Raw genomic sequence first — 27254 nt, 5'->3', positions numbered from 1 at the left:
CAGTTACCGCGCGTTAAACTCCGGTTAAGCTTTATTACATGTTCGTGCAACGAGTTTTCCGTGCTATTTTGAGAATAGAACTTGCGCGGCTGCTAACCAGGGACTGCATAACTGGCCCTTAGTAGTATTGCATTCTGTCAAAAAATTTTGGTCAAAATTTCATTTTCTTCGATACATCGAGCAGATAATATGTAACCCTTCTTCCTGTTATTCCTGTTAGTTGTTTATTTCTGAACTTTTTATCTGAATCTATGGATTTCACTAATAATTATAACAACGCTATCAATGGCACGCGCAATCAACCACATAAACCAACAGCGATTGCCATTCACCAGTCGGGGTTTATTCGGCTGAGCTCGCATAGCCCCTTCCCCTTTTGTCTGTGGAATTTTTTTTTATTTCTAGATGCGATGGGGATTCCCTGGCAGAGACGTTATGCACACTATGCATGCATTAAAAAATCAGCTTATGATTCGACGGAAATCAACTTAAAATGTGTTCAAAAATGTTAAAAAACCAACAGGGATGCGTTTCAAAATCATACGAACAATCGATAGACCAATGTGCGCAGGATGCTAGGCACTTTGTGAAACAACGTTTTTTTCAGCAAGAATAAGAATTTGGCGCTCCCTGAAAATGCCACCCATGGCTCGTACCCCGGTTTCCCCGCTCCCCCTCCCCCCCTCCCCAAAGACCCGGGCCAGAAAAACAGTGCTCATAAAAAGTTCCTAATGGGCCAGGATTGGAGACTAATTTCACGCCAAGCTAATGTCAATCAGTTTAAATAACGATGGGAATTGTGCTGTGATGAATGCAGGCTCATAACCAGTTTCCAAGAGAACACTGGAAAGAGAACAGTGGACATTTGAATTTGGGTGCTTCACAAAGAGCTGAGCATCTTAAATGGGCCAAATAATGCTGGAACTGTATTGTGACTGAGTGGAGATGTGTAGTGTGGTCTGATGAGTCACAATTTTGCACCTCTTTAAATAATGCAAGGCTTCGAGCACGGCCTAAGTGTTTAACCTGCAGTGTATGGAGGGTGTAGTACAAGCTGAAGGTGGTTCAGTTCGCTGATGTCTTCTTGCTTTTTTTTTTTCTTTGACTTGATCCAATTCATTTGGGTTACCAGGATGTTTATATTTCAACATTAGCGATGACCGAGTAGTGCCCTCTCCTTTACATCTCCATTATAAGTACACTGTGGATGCTCTCGTCTTCCAAGCTGACAACAGTTCTGTTCACAAGGATGCACGCATACATACCCAATCACATCTAGACTGGCTCCCTAAATCGCCTGATCTTAATCTTATAGGAAATATCTGTGAATGTTAAACAGCAAGTGAACGTAGAAATCAGTATTCCCGCTCTCTGGTATGTAATCACCAATGCTTTGCTTCAGTTAAATATGGTGTACATGATCAGTCAGAGATGTCACTGTATTGGAGGGAAAGTGCTATGGGTCATGTGACTGCACAGTCGGCGTACACTGAGGCTGCAAAAGTCATTGGGATAGCGAAATGCACATATATAGATGGTAGTAGTATTGTGTACACAAGGGATAAAAGGGAAGTGCAGCACGTTGGTGGAGCTGTTATTTGTACTTCATGAAACTGAGAATTAACAGACTTTGAACGTGGAATGGTAGTTGGAGCTAGACATATTAGACATTCCGTTTCGGAAATTGTTAGGGAATTCAGTATTCCAAGACCCACAGTGTCAGGAGTGTGCCAAGAATACCAAATTTCAGGCACTAACTCTCACCAGAGGAAACGACCTTCACTAAACGACTGAGACCAGAGGAATTTGCATAGATTGTCAGTGCTAACAGACAAGCTACACCGCATGCTGCATGAAACAATGCAGAAATCAGCGTGGGGTGTATGACTAATGTTAGTATCCATTGTGGTGTTAAGGGGCTATGCAGCAGATGACCGACACAGTACCTTTGCTAACAGTATGATAGCAAATGCAGTGCTTCTCGTCCGGGCTTGTAACCATATCAGTTGGACCATACACTACTGGAGAACGGTGGCCTGGTCAGATGAGTCCCGATTTCAGTTAGTAAAAGCTGACAGTAGGGTTCAAGTGTGATGCAGACCCAGTGAAGCATGGTCACAGGTTTGAATCCTGCCTCGGGCATGGATGTGTGTGATGTCTTTAGGTTAGTTAGGTTTAAGTAGTTCTATGTTCTAGGAGACTGATGACCTCAGATGTTAAGTTCCATAGCGCTCAGAGCCATTGAGCCATTTGAACCCAATGAAGCCATGGACCAAAGTTGTCAACAAGGCACTGTGCAAGATGGTAATGGCTTCATGATGGTGGGGACTGTGCTTACACAGTATGGGCTGGGTTCTCTGTTCCTACTGAACCAATCAAGGCTGGAAATGGTTATGTTTGGCTAGACCACTTGCAGCCATTCATGAACTTCATACTTCCAAAGATGGAGTGTTTTTAGGGATGACAATGTGCCATGTCACCAGGCCACAATTGTATGCAATCGGTATGATGAATATTCTGGACAATTCGAGTGAATGGTTTGGCCATTCAAATCACCAGACATGAATCCCATCGAATATTTGTGGAAAGTATTAGAGATGTCAGTTTGGGCACAAAATCTTGCACTTGGCAAGACTTTCACAATTATGGATGGCTACAGGGGCAGTATGACGCAATTTTTTGCAAGGGACTTCCAATGGTGTGTTGAGTCCATGCCACATTTAGCCGCTGCACTAAGCTGGGCAAAAGGAGGTCCAACATGATACTAGGAAGTATACCATCACTTTTTCACCTCACTGTATGTTGCAATGGTTGTAGGAGTGGTTAGCTAATTAGTCAAGTTCAGAATGGACAAGATGAAGGTTATCAGCACATGGCTGCCCCATGCATGAGGCAGTAGTGAAAGCACTGAATTTCCACTTAGCTCTATGTTGAGCTTCTATTGTGAATACCTAAGATTTGGAGAAAGTTATAACCATAAGCATCAACTGCCACAGGCCCAATGTATAACAACTGTTTCATGGGCATCAGTGTGGCAGAGTTAGTTAGTTAGTTCAATGTTCCATGGATCATTTGCTTGACAAAATTTAATTACCTGGAACAAGTCATTTTATATTCATACAGCAAATTAAATTGTAAGTATGGCTACATTCTGAACATGTGTAAGCTTTTTTAATACACAGATGTGAGTTGGTAATTCCTACTCACAACATTACCACAAAAGTAATTCTTCTGCAGAATAGAAGGAGCTGTCAAGGAGAATTTTTTTTTTTTTTACTTTGCTTTCAAATTTTAATTTGCTGTCAGGCATTTTATATCACTGGGTCAGTTATCAAAAATGTTAGTTGCAGTATTGTGCACTCTTCTGTGCTAAATATGACAGTAATGTGGATTAATGACTGTCATTTTCTCCTCTGCTATTGTAATTATGTAGATTATTGTTCATTGTGAAATGAAGAGGATTATTTACAATTAACTTCATGAGGTAATAACTGTGCAGCATAAGTAAGAATGCCAAACTTAAACAAAGCTCTACAATATGATCACAGATGAGTGACGCATGTTACCGTTATTGCGTGGTTTTGAACAACAAAGACTTACTGTATTAGAGATGGGCATTCCACATGACATTACTGAATGGAAATATACAAAATATGTTTATGTACTGATTAGTATCCCCTCAAGATTTGCAATGATTGTAAATACACATGTGGCTGAGATAAGCTGCTTCAAGAATTCCAAAATGCAATTTTTCCTGTTTAAATTCTCATCAACATGAACACCTAAGAATTTTGAAGTTTCCACCCTATTTATTATTTCATCACCAAGTGTTAGACTTAACATTGGAGTAGTCTCCCAAGATGGGCAGTACTGAATATGTTTTGTCTTTTTAACAATTGGCATGAGACCATTTGCAGAAAACCAGTTAATGACACTTTTAAGAACAATGTTTACCATTTAACCTGTTTCTGTATGTATGCACAGATTGATTACAATAGTAGTATCATCTGCAAAAAGAACTCATTTTGCGTGATTATATCAGAAGCAACATCATTCACAGATATGAGGAACACCAGACCTAAGACTGAGTGTTTGGGAACATTATAGGTGATATCTCCCTGGGTTACATTGGTGGAATTACTAAGTGCACTCTGTTATGAACTAACAAATTCCAGGAACACCTTGATGATCAGAAATTAATCACATCATTCACTATAGATCCCAGTACAGAAGACTTAAATGAACATCAGATTTCTTCCAATTACTAAAGGCAGTTAAAGTGCATCCAAGAACTTGAGTAAAATGGATCCAGAAACTGAAAACTACCCATACTTTCAGGATGAGAGAGTATTAAGCTAAGAGAAATGTTCACATAATTAAGTGGTACATGGTCCAGCGTAGGCCTAAAGGCAGTATAATATAGACATTGTGAAATCCAGCCACATATAATGGTATTTCAACTCTCACAATTACATTTTAATCTCCACTGGCATAAGTTCACTTAGCAACAGATTTGAATATGCCCTACACAGACCAGCATGAATGAAATATGTTGTCAGGTTGAGTAAACCAAACAGGTAACTAACATTAATCACCTATGTGAATTACTCATTGCTAGATGCCATGAATTAAATCTCCCTTTAAAACGAACAGCATCTAACAAACACTATCTCGTTGGAGACTTACCTACAGCTCACACATATCCCTCCCTGTTAGATACTTTTCTATTTCTATATCAATATCAATCAACCAGAGCTTTCTATTCCTCTGATGTGGAAATGGCCTTATGAGATCAGCCCCACATCTCTGTGTAAATTGCACTATTCTTGCTACTATGATGACTGTGTATTCATTGACTTTTAGTCTGAAAACCACTGTTAAGTGTGGCCATATGGTACTTCCCACTGTACCAGTTATCAGGGCTTCTTTCCATTCTGTCTGCAGAAGGAGCATGGGAAGAATGAATGTATAAATGCCCCTCTATGCACTGTAATTAGCTAATCTTATAGTTGTCATCCCAACTGAAGTCAGACATAGGGATTTTATTAGTATATTACTAGAATCATCATTTAAAACTGGATCTTGAAACACTTGTAATCTTACCCTCCCTCACATCACCAGCAAATTTTCCCTCTCTTCACAACTGACTCGTTTCATAAGCTAAGACAGGAGTAAGATTTACAAATAAACTTTTTTTTACTTATCTTCTTTTCTCATAGTTGGCTCCAGTTCGTCACGTCTAGGGTTGATTCTTGAGGCTGAAATTTTTGACACTGTTGGTTCCAAATGACATGATAATGTTTAAGTAAGACTGCTCCATGATTTCTGTTTTTATTAATTTTAATATGTCACATTCTTCTATATCACACCATCTTTGCAATTTCCACTTCTATATCACCACAAATCACATTGTTGTTGCCAAACATAAAAACACATCTGATCTCATCAGAGGCATGCCCACTACTAAGTCATTCTGAAGTATGACCAATATTCCAAAGAGCTTGCAAAACTAATAGAGTTTACAAACTTTCTTGACAAAGGAAGAATCTTCACCAAGTTATATTATTATTTTGTAAATGAGTCCAGAAATAAATTTAATAAATAGGCCTCTTGTCAGATTGTGCAATTAATAATAGGAATTTTAAATGTGCCAAATATTTCATAATTTCAAATGTTTCTAAAAGAAAAGTAATTCTAAGTGTACATATAAAGTTAGTACGTATTGATTGTAACAAAGTTATTCCTTTTTATACATTTTAGCCTGAAATATACCACATCATATAGAAAATCATATGAAATTCTTTTAGTTTAAGAGCTAATATTAACCTATACAAGATTCAAAAATATTTTTGGTATCAATTACTTCTGTTGAATAAAGGTAATATTAGAGGATGGGCTCCCTTTACACACTGTAAGTAGATTTTCACTAAATAGTTAAGCCTCTGCCAGTTTAGCTTTTCCAGCATCTCCATAATTCTCTCTCATACATCAGACAAATCTGTGACTATTTGTTGTGCCCTTCTTTGTGTATGTTCAGTATCTCCTGATAGTCATATATGGCATGGGTACCACACACTTCAGCAATGTTTTAAGATGAGTCATAGTCATACTAGCTTTTATTACACAATCTTCTCTGCAGACTGACTGAATTTTCATACTATTCTGCCAACATACCAAACCCTGTCATCCTGAATGTGCTACAACCAGTTGTTTTGTATTGTATGAGCCGATCAATTCTATCTGTGGCTCACTGAGAATTTGGTCATAGGATACTACATTTTTTCATCGTGTTTATTGCAAAATTTTATATTTCCGAACATTTAAAGCAAGTTACCAATCTTTACACCATTGTAATATCTCATCAAGATCTAACTGAATGTTTGTGCAGCTTTTTCAGACAATATTTCATTGTAGATAACTGTGTCATCTGAAGAAAGTCTGAGGCTCCTATCAATATTGTGTGCATCTCATTATTATACAACATGAACAATAAGTATCCCAACAGATTTCCCTTGTGCCATGCTTGCAATTTCTTCTATGTCTGTCAATGACTCTCCATTCTAAACAATGTGCTGTGTTCTCCCTGCCAATAAAACCTCTATTCAGACACAAATTTCGCTTGATTCCTCAAACAGTTATAGTTTTAGTAATGAGCATTGGTACATTACAGATTCAAATAATACCTTCTGGAAGTCATTAAGTACTGCATCTAGCTAACTTTCAAGATGTCATCCAAGAAAAGTGTGAGCTGAGTTTTGCATAACCAATCTGTATTCGTATTGTTGGTGCTTTCAGTGACACGTGGATAGGAAATTACATATCCATGAAATATTTTGTTAGATCAATTTTGTTACACTGATCACTTTTATTTTACTTTGGTTCACAGAAACTGACTGGACGAATTATGGATGCAGCAAAGGAAGTGGACCACAAGTGCCGTGGATCTACTGGGGTGCCAAGAGGTAAAGATGAAAGAAGGAAGTATGGGTGGAACATTAGAATGTAGTGTACCATCATTACTGACATTATTACAGTTAATGATATGGGTGGGTAGTGCAAGGATAGAGAAGAGAATTAGTCATATTAATAATTATTCTGTGTTTATATAGATCTCCAAATAGAAACCCGAAAAACTTTTTTTTGAAACTCAAACTAGCACTAAACAAAACAATGAGAGCAAAAAGAAAAACAATTCATGTGCTTGTCTATGGACACTTTAATGTAGATTTTAGTAAACCATAAAGGGAAAAAACTAAATCATTAAATATATTATCAACCTACAACATAGAGAGCAGTATCCACTCCACCACTTGTGAAACTGAATATTCCAGCTCCATTTCGTGTCAGATAACAATTACTGCTAATAAGCAAAATTACATTTACAAGTACTAAATATGGGTCTAAGGGATCACCATGCACAAGTCATACATTCTGATACTCCAAATAACTCACCACATAACACAAAGCAATCAATTTACTTTTCAAGGTAGGCTCTATAGCAACCTCAGAACACCATTCAGAAGCTACTTAGAGCAAAAATCTTGGGATGCAGTTAATGAGCAGTGTAAAGTATCGTACAAATTTCAATTTTTCACAGAAATTGTGGTAAACTGCTTCAATCTTGCTTTCCCTTTAAAATTTTAAGAGAATGTGTGTGTACCAATGCAGGGCCTCTGGCCCTCCATTAGTGCACTTACATTACAAGTGTATTATCTGAAAAGACTCTTTGCCTTGCCTTATTTCCACTCAGATAATACACCACCAGGTATTTGATACAAAAACATATTCATTATATCAAGTGACAAAAAAAATGTTCTGCAAACAGTGTAGCTTGCCAGACTCACACACATGACCACTTGCTGTGGCATCTTCAAGTTATCTGGTGCCATTACCAAAGGGTCAGATGCTCTAGGTAGTTGCACCCAACACAGCTACATGAATTTCCTACAGGGAGCAGGTTCCACTGAACAGGTTGACTTGCCCAGTTGCAATATGCAGCTCTAGATGCCACTGGAAGTGTCAAAAATGAGTTACAGAACTCAACAGGGTACAAACATCCGTAACAGGTGGGTGATTGAGTTTGGCACATTAAAATCTTGTGCCAGGAAATGTAGCTAAGAAAAGATGGACCACATCTGAATTTGACAGATACTTTAAAGCTTACAAAGGACAAAAGCATTATGGAAAGGGGTAAAAGAGAAACTGTGGATAAGATAGATCATCTCAACAAAGCAGAATAGAATTTATCCACCTTCAAATATTTTATATGTTATTGGTGTAAATATTTACCCATAAAGCTAAGAGACATGAAGTACATAAAAATTTCATGATATTTACATCACTGACACATTGTTGCACATAAATGTGTAAATTATATATGCAGGACCCTTTTTGCCATTTATTTATCACAACTTAGTATGTCAGAGGTCACTACTTCGTCACTTAAGTCTGATTCCTGATACTCTTTTATGGAGTAGTATGCCTTCTTAAATGTCCTGTAGGGGAAAGAATGGACTGCTGTTGAGAGTCTACTTATCAAAATTACATTCTACATAATTACAATATTAAACAAAAGGAAGAGACCCATGTAAAAAAAACAAGAATGACATTTTTTCAGAAAGATATCTTGCACCCTAGCATCAAATTCATCATTGCTTTACCTGCACACATAAAATTATTAAAAGACACTAAACTGTTTAAAATATAGGTAAAGGGCTACTTGGCTGAACACTGATTTTACTCCTTAAATTAGTTTCTTGAAACATGAAACTCTTTGTCTTTATTGCAAGAGTTATTTGAATTGTATTTGTTATTCCCTGACCTCCATATATAAATTATCTTGATTGTAGACATTAGTTATCTTTTTAAAAAAAATCATGTTTATATATGTTCTGTATTGTTGTAAGTCTTGTAAGCAGCAAATAATGAAAAAAGGTACAATAAACTGGTGAAGAGCATGATATAATTACACAATATGTGTACAACTTTAAAACAGACCAGGCAGGGGTCAACTTCATTGATAAACACTCGAAAACTATATTTTTGCATTGTATGATTCTGTTGCACAAGATGTAGTTATAATAATAAACATGGAAAACTTATAATTATAATATAAATGAAAGAATACTAAGTTTGTGCATAAGTTCATATCATTTTTCTATAAGTTTAATAACTGTAAAAGTTACACATCACTGACCTTTTAGTCATCAATAATATATTCTCCTTCACTGTTTACAACAGCCTGCCAATGCTGGGGTAACTTTTTCATTCTGTGACTATAGAAATCACATGGTTTTGAGGTGAAGAACTCTTTGAGTCATGTTTGGAGTGCATTTTCACCTGGAAAGCAAGTTTCTTAAAGACTACTTGACAGAGAGCAGAAGAGGTGAAAATCTGATGGGGCAAAGTCAGGAGGTGAATAAGATGGGTGTGGAATGACTTCCCAACCCAACTCCTGTGTAGAGGTTTCTGTCAGTCCAGCAGAATGCTGGCAGGCATTATCCTGGAGTAGCATCACATCATGCAGTCTTCCTGGTCTTTGTTCTTGGACAGCATCTGCAAGACATCTCAGTTGCTGACAATAAATTGATGGTTACACCTCAGGGAAGCTATTTGTAAAACACCACACACTCACTGTTCCACAAGATGCACAACATTTTGTGGACACATATAGGTCTTGGTATGGAGAATTTTGTTTTGTTTGGGCTCAACCATCCCTTTCTTTTCCTTATGTTTGCATCAGGACACCATTTCTCATCAACAGTAATGATACAGGACAGGAATGGTCAGTGATGTTCATGAGCTGACAGATGATGAGCAAGCAGAGATGCACTTATAGCCATTGGCTGATTTTTGTGATTCTGGCTTACAGCATGTGGTATCCATAAATCCAGTTTTTGGAAACTCCACATTGTAGGCAAATGTGACATAATGGTGGAATGATCACATTTCATCACATTTACTTATTCTCGATAACAATGACATGGATCATAGTGGATTAATGCATTTAAATGATCTTAATCAAACCTTGAAGGTCTTCCTGAATGTGGTGAGCCACTAATGTCAAAACAGTCCTCCTTAAAATGAGAAAAATTTTCTTTCCATGCTCTGTTCAAAGGTGTTATCCCCACACACAGCATGAATGTTCCTGTCTGCCTACAATGCACTCACCCCTCTAAAGAACTCAAACAGAAGAATATCTACATCTATACTCTGCAAACCACTGTGAGGTGCATGGCAGAGGGTACAATCCCACTGCGCCAGTTATTAGGATTTCTTCCTGTTTCATTCAGATATGGAGTGCAGGGATAATGATTGTTGGAATGCCTCTGTGCATGCAATAATTGTTTTAATCTTATCCTCATGACCCTATGTGAGTGATATGTAGGAAATTGTAGTGTGTGCCTAGGGTCATCATTTAAAGCCAGTTTTTGAAACTTTGCTAATAGACTTCCTCAGAACAGTCTTCAAGAGTCTCCCACTTCAGTTCCTTCAATATCTCTGTGACAGTCTCTCATGGAACAAACAAACCTGTCACCATTTGTGTTGCCCTTCTCTGTATATGTTCAGTATCTCCTGTTAGTCCTGTTTGGTATGGGTCCCACAAACTTTAGCAATATTCTAAAACCAGTCATATGAGTGATTTGTAAGCAGTCTCCATTGTAGACTGATTGCACTTCCCCAGTATTCTATCAAGAAATCAAAAACTACCACCTTATTTAACCATGACTGAGCATTTGTAATCATTCCCTTTCATATCCCCATGAAATGTGACACCCAGGTTTCTGTGTGAGTTGGCCAATTCGAACAGTGACTCGTTGATATTACAGTCATAGGGCATATCACTCTTTCATTTAGTGAAGGGCATAATTTTATACTTCTGAATCTTTAAATAAAGCTGCCAATCTTTGGACCACTTTGAAATCTTATCAAGATCTGACTAAATATTTATGCAATTTCTTTCAGACAGTAGTTCATTACAGATAATGGCATCATCTGCAAAAAGTCTGAAGTTACTATTGCTACTGTCCACAAAGTTATCAAATTGCAGCATGAAAAGCAAGGGTACCAACAACACACATCCCTGGGGCACACTAAAAGTTACTGCTACATCTGATGATGACTCTCCATCCAAGATAACGTGCTGCATTCTCCCTACCAAAGAGTCATCAATCCAGTCACAAATTTCATTTGATACCCCATATGATCATACTTTTGACAATAAGCCTAAGTGTGGTAATGAGTCAAATGTTTTTCAGAAATCAAGAAATACTGCATCTACCTGACTGCCTAGATTCAAAGCTTTCAGTATGTAATGTGAGAAAAGTGAGAGTGGGGTTTCACATGATTGATATTTTTGGAATTCATGCTGATTGGAATTTAGGAGGTCATTCTGCTAAAGACACCTAAATTTCACTTGATACCCCATATGATCATACTTTTGACAATAAGCCTATGTGTGGTAATGAGGCAAATGTTTTTCAGAAATCAAGAAATACTGCATCTACCTGACTGCCTAGATTCAAAGCTTTCAGTATGTAATGTGAGAAAAGTGAGAGTGGGGTTTCACATGATTGATATTTTTGGAATCCATGCTGGTTGGAATTTAGGAGGTTATTCTGCTAAAGGCACCTAATTATGTTTGAGCTCAGAATATGTTCTAAGATTCTACAACAAATCAATGTCAAGGACACTGGATAGTAGTTTTGTGTATCACTTGTACTGCCCTTCTTGTAGACAGGTGTGACCTGTGCTTTTTTTTCTGAGGTATCTATGAAATGTATGTCAGAAACATTCTGACTTCTGCACTTGGCATTCTACACTCCTGGAAATGAAAAAAAGAACACATTGACACCGGTGTGTCAGACCCACCATACTTGCTCCGGACACTGCGAGAGGGCTGTACAAGCAATGATCACACGCACGGCACAGCGGACACACCAGGAACCGCGGTGTCGGCCGTCGAATGGCGCTAGCTGCGCACCATTTGTGCACCGCCGCCATCAGTGTCAGCCAGTTTGCCGTGGCATACGGAGCTCCATCGCAGTCTTTAACACTGGTAGCATGCCGCGACAGCGTGGGCGTGAACCGTATGTGCAGTTGACGGACTTTGAGAGAGGGCGTATAGTGGGCATGCGGGAGGCCGGGTAGACGTACCGCCTAACTGCTCAACACGTGGGGCGTGAGGTCTCCACAGTACATCGATGTTGTCGCCAGTGGTCGGCGGAAGGTGCACGTGCCCGTCGACCTGGGACCGGACCGCAGCGACGCACGGATGCACGCCAAGACCGTAGGATCCTACGCAGTGCCGTAGGGGACCGCACCGCTACTTCCCAGCAAATTAGGGACACTGTTGCTCCTGGGGTATCGGCGAGGACCATTCGCAACCGTCTCCATGAAGCTGGGCTACGGTCCCGCACACCGTTAGGCCGTCTTCCGCTCACGCCCCAACATCGTGCAGCCCGCCTGCAGTGGTGTCGCGACAGGCGTGAATGGAGGGACGAATGGAGACGTGTCGTCTTCAGCGATGAGAGTCGCTTCTGCCTTGGTGCCAATGATGGTCGTATGCGTGTTTGGCGCCGTGCAGGTGAGCGCCACAATCAGGACTGCATACGACAGAGGCACACAGGGCCAACACCCGGCATCATGGTGTGGGGAGCGATCTCCTACACTGGCCATACACCTCTGGTGATCGTCGAGGGGACACTGAATAGTGCACGGTACATTGAAACCGTCATCGAACCCATCGTTCTACCATTCCTAGACCGAAAAGGGAACTTGCTGTTCCAACAGGACAATGCACGTCCGCATGTATCCCGTGCCACCCAACGTGCTCTAGAAGGTGTAAGTTAACTACCCTGGCCAGCAAGATCTCCGGATCTGTCCCCCATTGAGCATGTCTGGGACTGGATGAAACGTCGTCTCACGCGGTCTGCACGTCCAGCACGAACGCTGGTCCAACTGAGGCGCCAGGTGGAAATGGCATGGCAAGCCGTTCCACAGGACTACATCCAGCATCTCTACGATCGTCTCCATGGGAGAATAGCAGCCTGCATTGCTGCGAAAGGTGGATATACACTGTACTAGTGCCGACATTGTGCATGCTCTGTTGCCTGTGTCTATGTGCCTGTGGTTCTGTCAGTGTGATCATGTGATGTATCTGACCCCAGGAATGTGTCAATAAAGTTTCCCCTTCCTGGGACAATGAATTCACGGTGTTCTTATTTCAATTTCCAGGAGTGTATTTTCTAGCTGACTGCTTCACTCACTCTCCCCAAACAATGAAATGACATCTAAAATCAAGTAACAACACTGAACTACAACTAAAAAATGACAATTGACAAATAAACCCCAAAGCAGCAGGAATAACAACATGCAAAACAAAAATGCTACAAATGTAGGCACCAACCTAATAGTTGTCAAACTGTAATTTTTCACATTACACATTCAAAACTAAACATTCACCCATTTTACCAGTTTCGTGTGCTAATATTTTGCCAATTTCTATCATACCATATTTTAGTTTATCACTGCATTTATAGCTATAAGGTGAGGAAAAACTATTAAAGTTATTAAAGTGAGGTCATGATAAAATCGTACAGCATTTTTTTTTTTCTTTTTTTCCCCATATGCATATCAGAATGGTAATTGCACTCTAAATCTTCTAGCCAAATCTCCTTTTTAATTACAATAATATATTTTATGCCTCAGTACAAACATAGATAATTACAATCCACTATTGTGAATTTCTAGTACTTACAGTTTGTACTTGCACCATTACGATCTAAGTAAAATTTTACTGGAGGACTTTAAGTTAACATTGTATCGAAAGTAATTTTTATTATAGCAAGGGATACAGTTGGGGAGCAAAAGAGTTAGAGAGTAAATGTGAGAATGACAAGATGTATAAAGAGATGTCTGCAAAATATGTTGTTATCAGATTTAAACAATATTCTTCCTGCTCACTTTTGTAGACAGAATATTTACTTTTTACTGCCATAAGATAATGCCAAATGATCACACAGAGGTGCTTTCTAATATTTGGGAATGTTTGCTAATACATAGAGACATTTGTTCCTTAAGAGTTTTTGTTACTGATAATGGAGTGCAGTTTTGACTGACCTGTGACACACACTATCATAATATAGGACACAAAAATATTTTTCATGTAGGTATTGACCTCTTGTCTATGGTTAGAATCACATTATGTTCTCTGGTTCAAAAGTATTCAACAAGTTCCCATTTAACATAGTGAAAGAAGTTAGGAATCTCTGCCAGTTCAAAAGGGAATATGAAACATACCCCATCAGACCTCTTAAAAATATATGTATGAAGATGGTATCTGTTCTTTCGGACATGTATGAAAGAACAAATACCATCAGCAACCATGCAAATCATTAGAATGAAATTACAATAAATGAATACCCTTAGCTGCTTACAGGCATTGATGTAAGTCAGCGGGGACAATTGAAAATGTGTGCCCCAACTGGGACTCGAACCCGGGATCTCCTGCCTACATGGCAGACACTCTATCCATCTGAGCCACCAACGACATAGAGGGTAGTGCGACTGAAGGGACTTACCTCTGATACACTGCCCGTGAGACTCACATTCACAGCTTATTGTCCTGCACTATATTCATAGTACCCCTGCCCATCATACTCATTACTCACAGCTGCATGGTCACTGATGGTATCTGTTCTTTCCGATATGTCCGAAAGAATAGATACCATCTTATATATATATAAGGCTCACTCACCATTTTACCATCTTCTTTTGCGTGGATGCACAAACAGTACCCAAACTCTTATGGGAATTGGTAATAAAGCTGCGAGTAGTGAGTATGATGGGCAAGGGCACTATGAATATAGTGCAGGACAATAAGTTGCGAATGTGGGTCTCAAGGGAGGCGTGCCAGAGATAAGTCCCTTCAATCGCGCTACCCTCTGTGTCCTCGGTGGCTCATATGGCCATTTAAGCAGGAGATCTACATCTACATATACATTTAAACTCCACAAGCCACCCAATGGTGCATGGCAGATGGCACATTACATGCCACTACATTACCTCCCTTTCTTGTTCCAGTCGCATATGGTTTGCAGGAAGAACTGCCATAAAGCTTCTGTGCGCACTCGTATCTCTCTAATTTTACATTTGTGATCTCCTCGGGAGGTATAAGTAGGGGAAAGCAATATATTCATCCAGAAACGCACCCTCTCGAAACCTGGACAGCAAGCTACACCGCGATAAGGAGTGCCTCTTTTGCAAACGTCTGCCACTTGAGTTTGCTAAACATCTCCGTAACGCTATCATGCTTACCAAATAACCCTGTGATGAAATGTACCACTCTTCTTTGGATCTTCTCTATCTCCTCTGTCAACCTGACCTGGTATGGATCCCACACCAATGAGCAATACTCAAGTATAGGTCGAATGAGTGTTTTGTAAGCCACCTCCTTTGTTGATGGACTACATTTTCTAAGGACTCTTTCAATGAATCTCAACCTGGCACCCGCCTTACCAACAATTAATGTTATATGATCATTCCACTTCAAATCATTCTGTATGCATAGTCCCAGATACTTTACAGAAGTAACTGCTACCAGTGTTTGTTCCGCTATCATATAATTATACAATAAAGGATCCTTCTTTCTATGTATTCACAGTACATTACATTTGTCTATGTTAAGGGTCAGTTGCCACTCCCTGCACCAAGTGCCTATCTGCTGCAAATCTTCCTGCATTTAGCTGCAATTTTCTAAAGCTGCAACTTCTCTATATATTACAGCATCATCCGCGAAAAGCCGCATGGAACTTCCGACACTATCTATTAGGTCATTTATGAATATTGTGAAAATCAATGGTCCCATAACACTCCCCTGTGGCTCGCCAGAGGTTACTTTAACATCTGTAGATGTCTGTCCATTGAGAACAACATGCTGTGTTCTGTTTGCTAAAAACTCTTCAATCCAGCTGATATTCCATAGGCTCTTACCTTGTTTATCAGGCGACAGTGCAGAACTATATCGAATGCCTTCTGGAAGTCAAGGAAAATAGTATCTACCTGGGAGCCTGTATCTAATATTTTCTGGGTCTTATGAACAAATAAAGTGAGTCGGGTCTCACACGATTGCTGTTTCCAGAATCCATGTTGATTTCTACAGAGTAGATTCTGGGTTTCCAGAAATGACTTGATACACAAGCAAAAAATATGTTCTAAAATTCTACAACAAATTTATATCAGAAATATAGGCCTATAGTTTTGCACATCTGCTCAACGACCCTTCTTGAAAACTGGAACTACCTGTGCTCTTTTCCAATAATTTGGAACCTTCTGTTCCTTTAGAGACATGTGGTACATGGCTGTTAGAAAGGCGGCAAGTTCTTTCGCGTACTCTGTGTAGAATCAAATTGGTATCCAGTCAGGTCCAGTGGACTTTCCACTGTTGAGTGATTTCAGTTTCTATTCCTTGGACACTTATTTCGATGTCAGCCATTTTTTCGTTTGTGCGAGGATTTAGGGAAGGAACTGCAATGTGGTCTTCCTCTGTGAAACAGCTTTGGAAAAAGGTGTTTAGTATTTCAGCATTATGCGTGTCATCCTCTGTTTCAATGCCATTATCATCCCAGAGTGTCTGGATATGCTGTTTCAATCCACTTACTGATTTAACGTAAGACCAGAACTTCCGTGGATTTTCTGTCAAGTCTGTACATAGAATTTTACTTTCGAATTCACTGAATGATTCACGCATAGCCCTCCTTACGCTAACTTTGACATTGTTTAACTTCTGTTTGTCTGAGAGGTTTTGGCTGTGTTAAAATTTACAGTGAAGCTCTCTCTGCTTTTGCAGTAGATTCCTAACTTTGTTGTTGAACCACAGAGGGTTTTTCCCATCCCTCACTGTTTTACTTGGCACGTACCTGTCTAAAATGCATTTTACGATGGCCTTGAACTTTTTCCATAAACACTCAACATTGTCAGTGTCAGAACAAAAATTTTCTTTTTGATCTGTTAGGTAGTCTGAAATCTGCCTCCTATTACTCTTGCTAAACAGATAAACCTTCCTCCCTTTTTATAGTCCTATTTACTTCCACATTCAGGGATGCTGCAACAGCCTTATGATCACTGAGTCCCTGTTCTGTGCTTACAGAGTCAAAAAGTTCGGATCTGTTTGTTATCAGTAGGTCCAAGATATTATCTCCACAAGTTGATTCTCTGTTTAATTGCTAGAGGTAATTTTCGGATAGTGCACTCAGTATAATGTCACTCAATTCTCTGTCCCTACCACCCGTCCTAAACATCTGAGTGTCCCAGTCTACATCTGGTAAATTGAAATCTTCACCTAAGACTATAACATGCTGAGGAAATTTATGTGAAATGTATTCCAGATTTTCTCTCAGTTGTTCTGCCACTAATGCTGCAGAGTCGGGAGGTTGGTAAAAGGAGCCAATTATTAACCTAGCTCAGTTGTTGAGTATAACCTCCACCAGTAATAATTCACAGGAACTATCCACTTCTATTTCACTACAGGATAAACTACTACTAAACACACCACCACCGGTGCCTTTGTAAAAATTTCAGTAGAATTTATCTCTGGCTTTAGCCAGCTTTCTGTACCTATAATGATTTCAGGTTCAGTGCCTTCTATCAGCGCTTGAAGTTCCAGTACTTTACCAATGCAGCTTCGACAGTTTACAATTACAATACCAATTGCTACTTGGTCCCTGCATGTCCTGACTTTGCCCCACACCCTTTGAGGGTTCAAGTCCCAGTTGGCGCACACATTTTCAACTGTCCCAATTGACTTATATCAACACCTGTAAGCAGCTAAGGATGTTCACTTCATGGTAATTTCACTCTTAAAAATTATCTGATTATCTAGATGCAAAGATTGTAAATTCATTTTGGCTAAATGGCAAGCTGAAGTGTTCTTTGTGTGGGTGCATGACATGTAACTGTATGGTTAAATGACAATGGCATCCCCTTGTGTAAAATATTCCAAAGGTAAAATAGCTCCTGTTTGGATCTCCAGGTGGGGAATGCTCAGGAGAATGTCATTCTCAAGATAAAAAACTGGTGTTCCACAAATTGTGGCATGGAATGTCAAATCTCTTAATAGGGCAGCTAGGTTAGAAAATTTAGAAAATGAAATGGATAGGTTAAAATTAGTTATAGTGGGAATTAGTGAAGTTCAGTGGCAGGAGAAGCAGGACTTCTGGTCAGGTGAATACAGGGTTATAAATACAAAATCAAATAGGGACAATACAGGAGTAGGTTTTATAATTAATAACAAAATATGAATGCAAGGAAGCTACTGCAAACAACATAGTGAATGCATTTTTGTAGCCAAGATAGAGACAAAGCCCACACCACCACAGTAGTACAAGTTTATATGCCAATTATCTGTGCAGACGATGAAGAGATCAAAAAAATGTATGATGAGATAAAAGAAATTATTCACATACTTAAGGGAAATGAAATTTTAATGTTCATGGGGGACTGAAATTCAATGGTAGGAAAAAGAAGAGAAGTAAAAGTAGTAGATGAATGTGGATAGGGGGTAAGTTATGAAAGAGAGAGCTGTGTGGTAGATATTTGTTCAAAGCATAATTTAATCATCACTAACACTTGGTTTAAGAATTGTGAAAGAAGATTGTGTACATGGAAGAGAGCTGGAGACATTTGAAGGTTTCTGATTGATTGTATAATGGTAAGAGAGAGATTTTGGAAACAGATTTTAAATTATGAGACATTTCCAGGGGCAGGTGTAGGTTCTGTCCACAATTTATTGGTTACAAAATGTAGATTACAACTGGAGAAATTGCAGAAATGTAAGAAATTAACAAGATGGGAAATGGATAAACTGAAAGAACCAGAGGTTGTTGAGAGTTTCAGAGGGAGCATTAGGGAACAATTGACAAGAACATGGTGAAGTTATGCAGTAGAAGAAGTATAAGTAGCTTTGAGAGAGGAAATAGAGAAGGCGGCAGAGAATCAAATAGGTAAACAGACAAGGTCTAGCAGAAATCCTTGGATAACACAAAAATACAGAATTTTATTGATGAAAGGACAAATATAAAAATCCTGTAAATGAAGCAGGCAAAAGGGAATACAAATCCTAAGAAATGAGAGTGACAGGATGTGCAAAATGGCTAATGAGAATGATTAGAGGACAAATGCAAGGACATAGAAGGATATTTCTCTTGGGGAAAGATAGCTATTGCCTAGAGTAAAATTAAAGAGACCTTTGGAGTAAATCTGTATGAATGTCAAGATCTCTGAAGGAAAACAGTCCTAAGCACAGAAGGGTAAGCTGAAAGATGGAAGCAGTTTGTAGAGGGTCTATACAAGGGAGATGTAGTTGAGGACAATATTATAAAAATGGAAGAAGATCTAGATGAAGATCAGATTAGAGATATGATACTGTGCGAAGAATTTGGCAGAGCACTGAAAAGTCTAAGAAGGAACGAGGCCCCACGAGTACCGTCAAATGGGGTGATTTCGGACAGTTTTGTCATTATTTTGATTGTAACTTTTGTATATATTGTTAGATTAAATTTATTGTTATGGAAATGGTAGGGTATATGTGTAACAAATAAAATATCTGAGAACCAGAAAGTGTATGTGTAGGTATATTTATTTGAGGCAGTTAAATAATGTGTCCAAAGTCACTCCATGGATTGGGGTGATTTCGGACACATGTGTTTTTTAAATCTCTGTCTGAAGTTACAGTATATAGAGGGCAAATTCGGACAGTTACTGCGCTTTTTTTTAAATTCTAGACTATTTTTATTTGATTTTGGTGACATTTGACACATTTTAACGAAGCCCTTTGTAACAAATAAGTGATATGGGAATGATATAATGAATTTTATATATTAGAGATAAGTTTTTATTTTGCAAGAATTTAAATAAACAGTCTCTTTGTTCACTTCTGCATGAGCTCATTTAATATTTTCGCTTAAGTGAATGGAAAGATCTTCTGACTGTCGTTCGAAGAATAAATGCACCCATTCTACTCCTGGTAAGATATTATGAAATTTCTTCTCTTTTTGGCTAGATTTATCAAGGTAGCCTTTAACTAAATATCTAACATCCAATTTAATGAAGGGAAATCCCCAATGTTCAGCCCTCAAGATACCTTGCTTCAACATTTCTTCTTCTTCTTCTTCTTCTTCTTTATTTGGCCCTGGCTGTCCTCCCATTTTTTCTGGTTGTGCTTGCTACACTTTATTTTGTAGGGTTGATATAGGTATACCATATAAGTCACATGCTTTTGTGTACAATAATTTACCACTCGGAATATCATGAACAGGTTTATCTAAGTTCCGGGTCATAATTACACCGTACTGTAACACCTCTCCTGCTCTAATACATTCTTGACATTGTCCAAAATCACTCCACACAGTACACAGTTTTATGAAAAAAATTATTATTTTATAACCTTGCACTAGAAATTCAACAAACTTGTACATGAATTGTCTCAATGCTGTTAGCTACTGAGTGCGTCGACAATTACGGTTACAATAACTTCCTGTTTGGTGGAACAATAGAAAGTTTCCACTTTACGATAATGAATGGATTTTTAACACTGAGACTGTTCGTCAATTATTCACATAGGGAAACAATTGCTGCACAATAAAAGTTGTGGAAAGTGATAAATGCAATATTGCACTTAAAATAAGTAAAGGGATGTTCTGATAGCCTTGGGAGACAAAACTTTTCCATCTGGTAAGCAAGATATATGAGACAGGCGAAATGCCCTCAGACTTCAACAAGAATACAATAATTCATATATCAGAAAAGCATGTGCTGACAGGTGTGAATATTACTGAACTATGTGTTTAATATATCATGGATGCAAAACACTAACACAGATTCATTACAGAATAATGGGAAACTTACAGAAACTGATCTCAAAGAAGATCAGTTTGGATTCTGAAGCAATGTAGGAATATGGAAGGTAATACTAACCTTTCTATGTCTCTTAGAAGACATGTTCAGGAAAGGCAAACCTATATTTAAAGCATTGATCCTCATTACCAACAAACACTGTCTGCCTGTGTCAATTCATGTGAATGGACAGTCTGTTGCTGATCATTCCCACATAGAAAGCTTCACAGTGTAGGCAGGTCAGTTGGTAAATCACGTGGGTGCTTGCATATGTGGCACTGCCTTTGATCGTGCACACCTTCTGGGTTACAGGACTGGAGTAGGTGGTGGTGGGAGGGTGCATGGGACAGGTTTTACACCGGGGGTGGTTACAAGGGTAGGAGCCAGAGGGTAGAGGAGGTGGTTTGGGGATTTCATAGGGATGAACTAAGAGGTTACGAAGGTTAGGTGGACGGCGGAAAGACACTCTTGGTGGAGTGGGCACGATTTCATGAAGGATGGATCTCATTTCAGGGTAGGATTTGAGGAAGTCGTATCCCTGCTGGAGAGCCACATTCAGAGTCTGATCCAGTCCCGGAAAGTATCCTGTCACAAGTGGGGCACTTTTGGGGTTCTTCTGTGGGAGGTTCTGAGTTTGAGAGGATGAGGAAGTGGCTCTGGTTATTTGCTTCTGTACCAGGTCGGGAGGGTAGTTGCTGGATGTGAAAGCTGTTTCCTGAAAACAGGTTACATATTTAACTTCACTTTGAACATTGTCCGACTTCTCAGGTTCATCTCCAGCTACTTGTAGTCCAATGAAAAATGGGTTAGAACCTTAAAGTAGGTGATTCTTAACTTTACACTCTTTTTCCATATCAGTCCAAGATTTAACTTTACTTATATCAGCACTAGTCTCAGGTTTAGAATACGTTACAACCTTAAATCTATTCCTCCTCGTATATTTATGCCATGGTACACCTGTAGATCGCTGTTTTGAGGAAACTGTGAAGCTTTCTATGAGGGAATGACCAGCAACAAACTGTCCATTCGCATGAATGGACACAGGCACACAGTGTTTGTTGGTAATGAGGATCACCCTGTGGCTAAACATGCCACGGCCAGCACATCTTGGCACAGTGTTACACCGTCCGGGTTAACTGGATACTTCGCACTAACACCAACCTGTCAGAACTCCGGTGATGGGAACTTGCCCTTCAGTATATCCTCTCTTCTCGTTACCCACCAGGCCCGCTCATACCTCACCTGTCACTCAACAACATCTTTGCCTTTGTGCTTCCACCTCGGCTGACATTTCTGCCCAAACTCTTTGCCTTTACAAATGTCTGCTTGTGTCTGTGTATGTGCGGATGGATATGTGTGTGTATGCGAGTGTATACTTGTTCTTTTTTCCCCCTAAGGCAAGTCTTTCCTCTCCCTTAAAACCCACATCCTTTTGTCTTTCCCTCTCCTTCCCACTTTTCTGATGAAGCAACCGTTGGTCGCAAAAGCTTGAATTTTGTGTGCATGTTTGTGTGTCTATAAACCTGCCAGCGCTTTCATTTGGTAAGTCACATCTTCTTTGTTTTTAGATCCCACGTGGAATGTCCCCCCCCCCCTCTCTCTCTCTCTCTCTCTCTCTCTCTCTCTCTCTCTCTCTCTCTCTTCCTCTACCAAATGAAAGTGCTGGTATGTGGCTTGTCGATAGACACACAAACAATCACAAACATACACACAAAATTCAAGCTTTTTCAACCAACGGTTGCTTCATCAGGAAAGAGGGAAGGGGAGGAAAAGATGAAAGGATGTTGGTTTTACGGGAGAGGATAAGGAGTCATTCCAATCCTGGGAGCAGACATTTGTAAAGGCAAATTGTTTGGGCAGTGATGTCAGTCAAGGCGGAAGTACAGATGCAAAGATGTTGTTGAATGACAAGTGAGCTATGAGCGGCGACAACTTGAAATTAGCGGAAGTTGATACCTGGTGGGTAACGAGAAGAGAGGATATACTGAAGGGCAAGTTCCCATCTCCAGAGTTCTGACAGGTTGGTGTTAGTGGGACGTATCCAGATAACCTGGATGGTGTAACACTGTGCCAAGATGTGCTGGTCGTGCACCAAGGCATGTTTAGCTGCAGGGTGATCCTCATTACCAACAAAAACTGTCTGCCTGTGTCCATTCATGCGAATGGACTGTTTGAAGCTCAGGCTATCCGTGATCTGAAGGCTGACCGATCCATCGTCATTCTTTTGGCGGACAAGGGTTTCACGACTGTGGTACTTGATCGTTGGGAGTATGTGGCTGAGGGACTGCGTCAGCTTTCAGACAACACTAAATTCAAAGTTTGCCAAGGTAATCCCATTCCTGATGACCAGGCAGAGCTTCAAGGAATCCTCAGAACCTTAGGCCCCCTACAAAACCTTTCACCTGACTCCATCAACCTCCTGAATCCACCGACATCCCGCACCCCTATCTTCTACCTTCTTCCTAAAATTCACAAACTCAATCACCCCGGCCGCCCCATTGTAGCTGGTTATCAAGCCCCCACAGAACGTATCTCTGCCTACATAGATCAACACCTTCAACCCATTACGTGCAGTTTCCCATCCTTCATCAAAGACACCAACCACTTTCTCGAACGCCTGGAATTCTTACCCAATCTTTTACCCCCGGAAACAATCCTTGTAACCATTGATGACACTTCCTTATACACAAATATTTCGCACATCGAGGGCCTTGCTGCGATGGAGCACTTCCTTTCATGCCAATCACCTGCCACCCTACCTAAAACCTCTTTTCTCATTACCTTAGCCAGCTTCAACCTGACTCACAACTTCTTCACTTTCGAAGGCCAGACATACCAACAATTAAAGGGAACAGCCATGAGTACCAGGATGACCCCTCGTATGCCAACCTATTTATGGGTCACTTAGAGGAAGCCTTCTTGGTTACCCAGGCCTGCCAATCCAAAGTTTGGTACAGATTTATTGATGACATCTTCATGATCTGGACTCTCCAACCTTAACTCCTTTGGTTCCATCAGATTCACATGGTCCTACTCCAAATCCCATGCCACTTTCCTTGACGTTGACCTCCATCTGTCCAATGGCCAGCTTCACACGTCCGTCCACATCAAACCCACCAACAAGCAACATTACCTCCATTATGACAGCTGCCACCCATTCCACTTCAAACGGACCCTTCTCTACAGCCTAGGTCTTCGTGGCAAACGAATCTGCTCCAGTCTGGAATCCCTGAACCATTACACCAATAACCTGAAAACAGCTTTCGCATCCCGCAACTACCCTCTCAACCTGGTACAGAAACAAATAACCAGAGCCACTTCCTCATCCCCTCAAACCCAGAACCTCCCACAGAAGAACCCCAAAAGTGCCCCACTTGTGACAGGATACTTTCCGGGACTGGATCAGACTATGAATGTGGCTCTCCAGCAGGGATACGACTTCCTCAAATCCTGCCCTGACATGAGATCCATCCTTTATGAAATCCTCCCCACTCAGTCAAGAGTGTCTTTCTGCCGTCCACCTAACCTTCGTAACCTCTTAGTTCATCCCTATGAAATCCCCAAACCACCTTCCCTACCCTCTTGCTCCTACACTTGTAACCTCCCCCGGTGTAAAACCTGTCCCATGCACCCTCCCACCACCACCTACTCCAGTCCTGTAACCTGGAAGGTGTACACGATCAAAGGCAGAGCCACATGTGAAATCACCCAAGTGATTTACCAACTGACTTGCCTACACTGTGAAGCTTTCTATGTGGGAATGATCAGCAACAAACTGTCCATTCGCATGAATGGACACAGGCAGACAGTGTTTGTTGGTAATGGGGATCACCCTGTGGCTAAACATGCCTTGGTGCAGGGCTAGCACATCTTAGCACTGTGTTATACCGTCCGGATCATCTGGATGCCTCCCACTAACTTCAACCTGTCAGAACTCCGGAGATGGGAACTTGCCCTTCAGTATATCCTCTCTTCTCGTTACCCACCAGGTCTCAACCTCAGCTAATTTCAAGTTACCGCCACTCATACCTCACTTGTCATTCAACAACATCTTTGCGTCTGTACTTCCGCCTCGACTGACATCTCTGCCCGAACTCTTTGCCTTTACAAATGTCTGCTTGTGTCTGTGTATGTGCGGATGGATATGTGTGTATGTGCGAGTGCATACCTGTCCTTTTTTCCCCTAAGGTAAGTCTTTCTGCTCCCGGGATTGGAATGACTCCTTACCCTCTCCCTTAAAACCCATGTCCTTTCCTCTTTCCCTCTCCTTCCCTCTTTCCTGACAAAACAACCGTCGGCTGCGAAAGCTTGAATTTTGTGTATATGTTTGTGTTTGTTTGTGTGTCTATCGACATGCCAGTGCTTTCATTTGGTAAGTCACATCATCTTTGTTTTTATTCCCACGTGGAATGTTTCCCTCATATAAATTGGCATGTGTCTGATTGTGCACACCTGAAATATATCTTTCATGAATGCCACAAAAAGATAGAATGTAAATAAGATACCAACTAAACAACAGTACATTCAACTAACAGAAAGTTTTTGTTTCACATATTAACGATGAGTAATATATACAAGAATCAAGATAAGTTCACTATTCCAGGGGAAATACAGAAATACTAATAAATAATTTTCAGACACCTATTCAAAAAAAATTAATTACACTATTTATTCAAGACTGGCAAGTTTAGTGATTACACACATTTTCTTTCACATATTCATCAATTGTATAAAAAGATTTCTCTATCAGGTACTCCTTGAGAGTTTTTTTGAATGCTGGCAATCTATTGTTAAGGCATTAGATGTGTGGTGGGAGAGCATTAAAGAGCTTAATATTGGAGTAGTAAGCTCCTTTTTGAATCATAGCGAGACTTTTCAATTCAATGTACAGACTGTTTTTGGTCCTTGTGCTGTAGTCATGAAATTGGCTGTTACATTTGTAGATAGAAGGGTTGTTACAGAAAAAGGTCAACAAAGAAAAGATATACTGTGAGGTGGTTGTAAGGATCCCCATCTTTCAAAACAAGTACCTACAAAAGTGTCTGTGATGGACACCACTCATTATTCTGAGGACTTTTTCCTGTGCAGTGAAAATTTTCTTTGTGAGAGGTTGGTTCCCCCAGAATATAATAGCATATGACATTAATGAATGAAAATAACCAAAGTAAGAAGCCTTAATGGTATCTACATCAGCCACTGAAGCAATAACCCATAGTGCAAATATTGCTGAGCTAAGTGTTTTGTGAAGATGAAGAATGTGTGTCGACCAATTACATTTGCTGTCTATATAAGCACCCAGGAATATCGTAACCTCAACTTTTTGTATTGCTTGATCTCTACACTTAATGTTAATTTCTTCCAGATTTCTTTGTGGAGTATGGAATCTCATACAAAGGGTTTTATCTGTATTGAGTGAGGGACCATTTGAAGAAAACCAATTTACTATATCATTGAGAACTTCGTTTGTAGTTTATTCAAGATTGTTGTCTGTAAAATCATCAATTAGAATTGTAGTGTCATCTGCAAAAAGAGTTAATTTACTCTTTGTATCAGAACAAAGTGGGAGATGATTAATGAAGATGAGAAACAGCAGTGGACCCAAAACAGAGCCTTGTGGCACACCACACTGTAGATCACTCAGATGAGGCAGCTTCTCCAGATGTGCCATTCAGCATTACAGTCTTCTTACAGTCCTTTAGGTATGACTGGAGTCATGAACCAATGGTACCACCCAAACCATAATATTCTGCTTTTTTTCAAAAGAATTAGATGGTTTACACACTGAAAGGCTTTAGAGAGGTCACAAAAAATACCTACTGGAGACATCTTTTTGTTCATGGCTTCCAGAACTTGATTGGTGAAAGAGAATATTGCTTGTTCTGTACAAAGACCTGCACGAAAACCAAACTGACTTTTGTTTAGGATATTGTGGAAGCTGAGATGAAACATGGATGATGAACAGTTCAGGTGAGAAGAGAAAGAAGCTTTCAAAACATGTTACAGAAGAATGCTGAAGACTATGTAACTAACAAGGAGCTACTGTATAGAACTGGGGAGAAAAGAAATTTCTGGAACAATCTGACTAGAAGAATGGATCAGTTGATAGGACACATTCTGAGACATCATAGGACTACCAACTTAGTACTGGTGAGAAAGGGGGACAGGGTGGGGAGGGGTGTGTGTGTGGGGGGGGGGGGAGGTAAAAGCTATAGAGGGAGAGCAACTTGACTTGTTCCCTACACCTCAAGTTTCTCCTTCTTGATGTGATCTATGGAATATGATGAATGAAGTAAGGTATCTCAAATACACTATATATCAGTCATATTACAGAGAAATTTTCAGTTAACTACAGATAACTACCA

At 39.9% G+C, this 27254-nt stretch overlaps 1 protein-coding gene across 1 annotated transcript in view; it reads left to right on the top strand.

Moving 5' to 3' along the window:
• Positions 1-27254, top strand: part of LOC126334847 (general odorant-binding protein 83a-like) — a 48791-nt gene that overhangs the window by 6670 nt on the left and 14867 nt on the right. Inside the window, exon 2 of the mRNA XM_049997517.1 lies at positions 6887-6962. Within this exon, the coding sequence (XP_049853474.1) occupies positions 6887-6962 (76 nt within the window). The remainder of the gene's footprint in view (positions 1-6886; positions 6963-27254) is intronic.

This window comes from Schistocerca gregaria, chromosome 2 (genome assembly GCF_023897955.1).
Source record: "Schistocerca gregaria isolate iqSchGreg1 chromosome 2, iqSchGreg1.2, whole genome shotgun sequence".
In the NCBI taxonomy this organism is placed as follows: Eukaryota; Metazoa; Arthropoda; class Insecta; order Orthoptera; family Acrididae; genus Schistocerca; species Schistocerca gregaria.
This window is presented reverse-complemented; position numbering and strand designations above follow the sequence as displayed.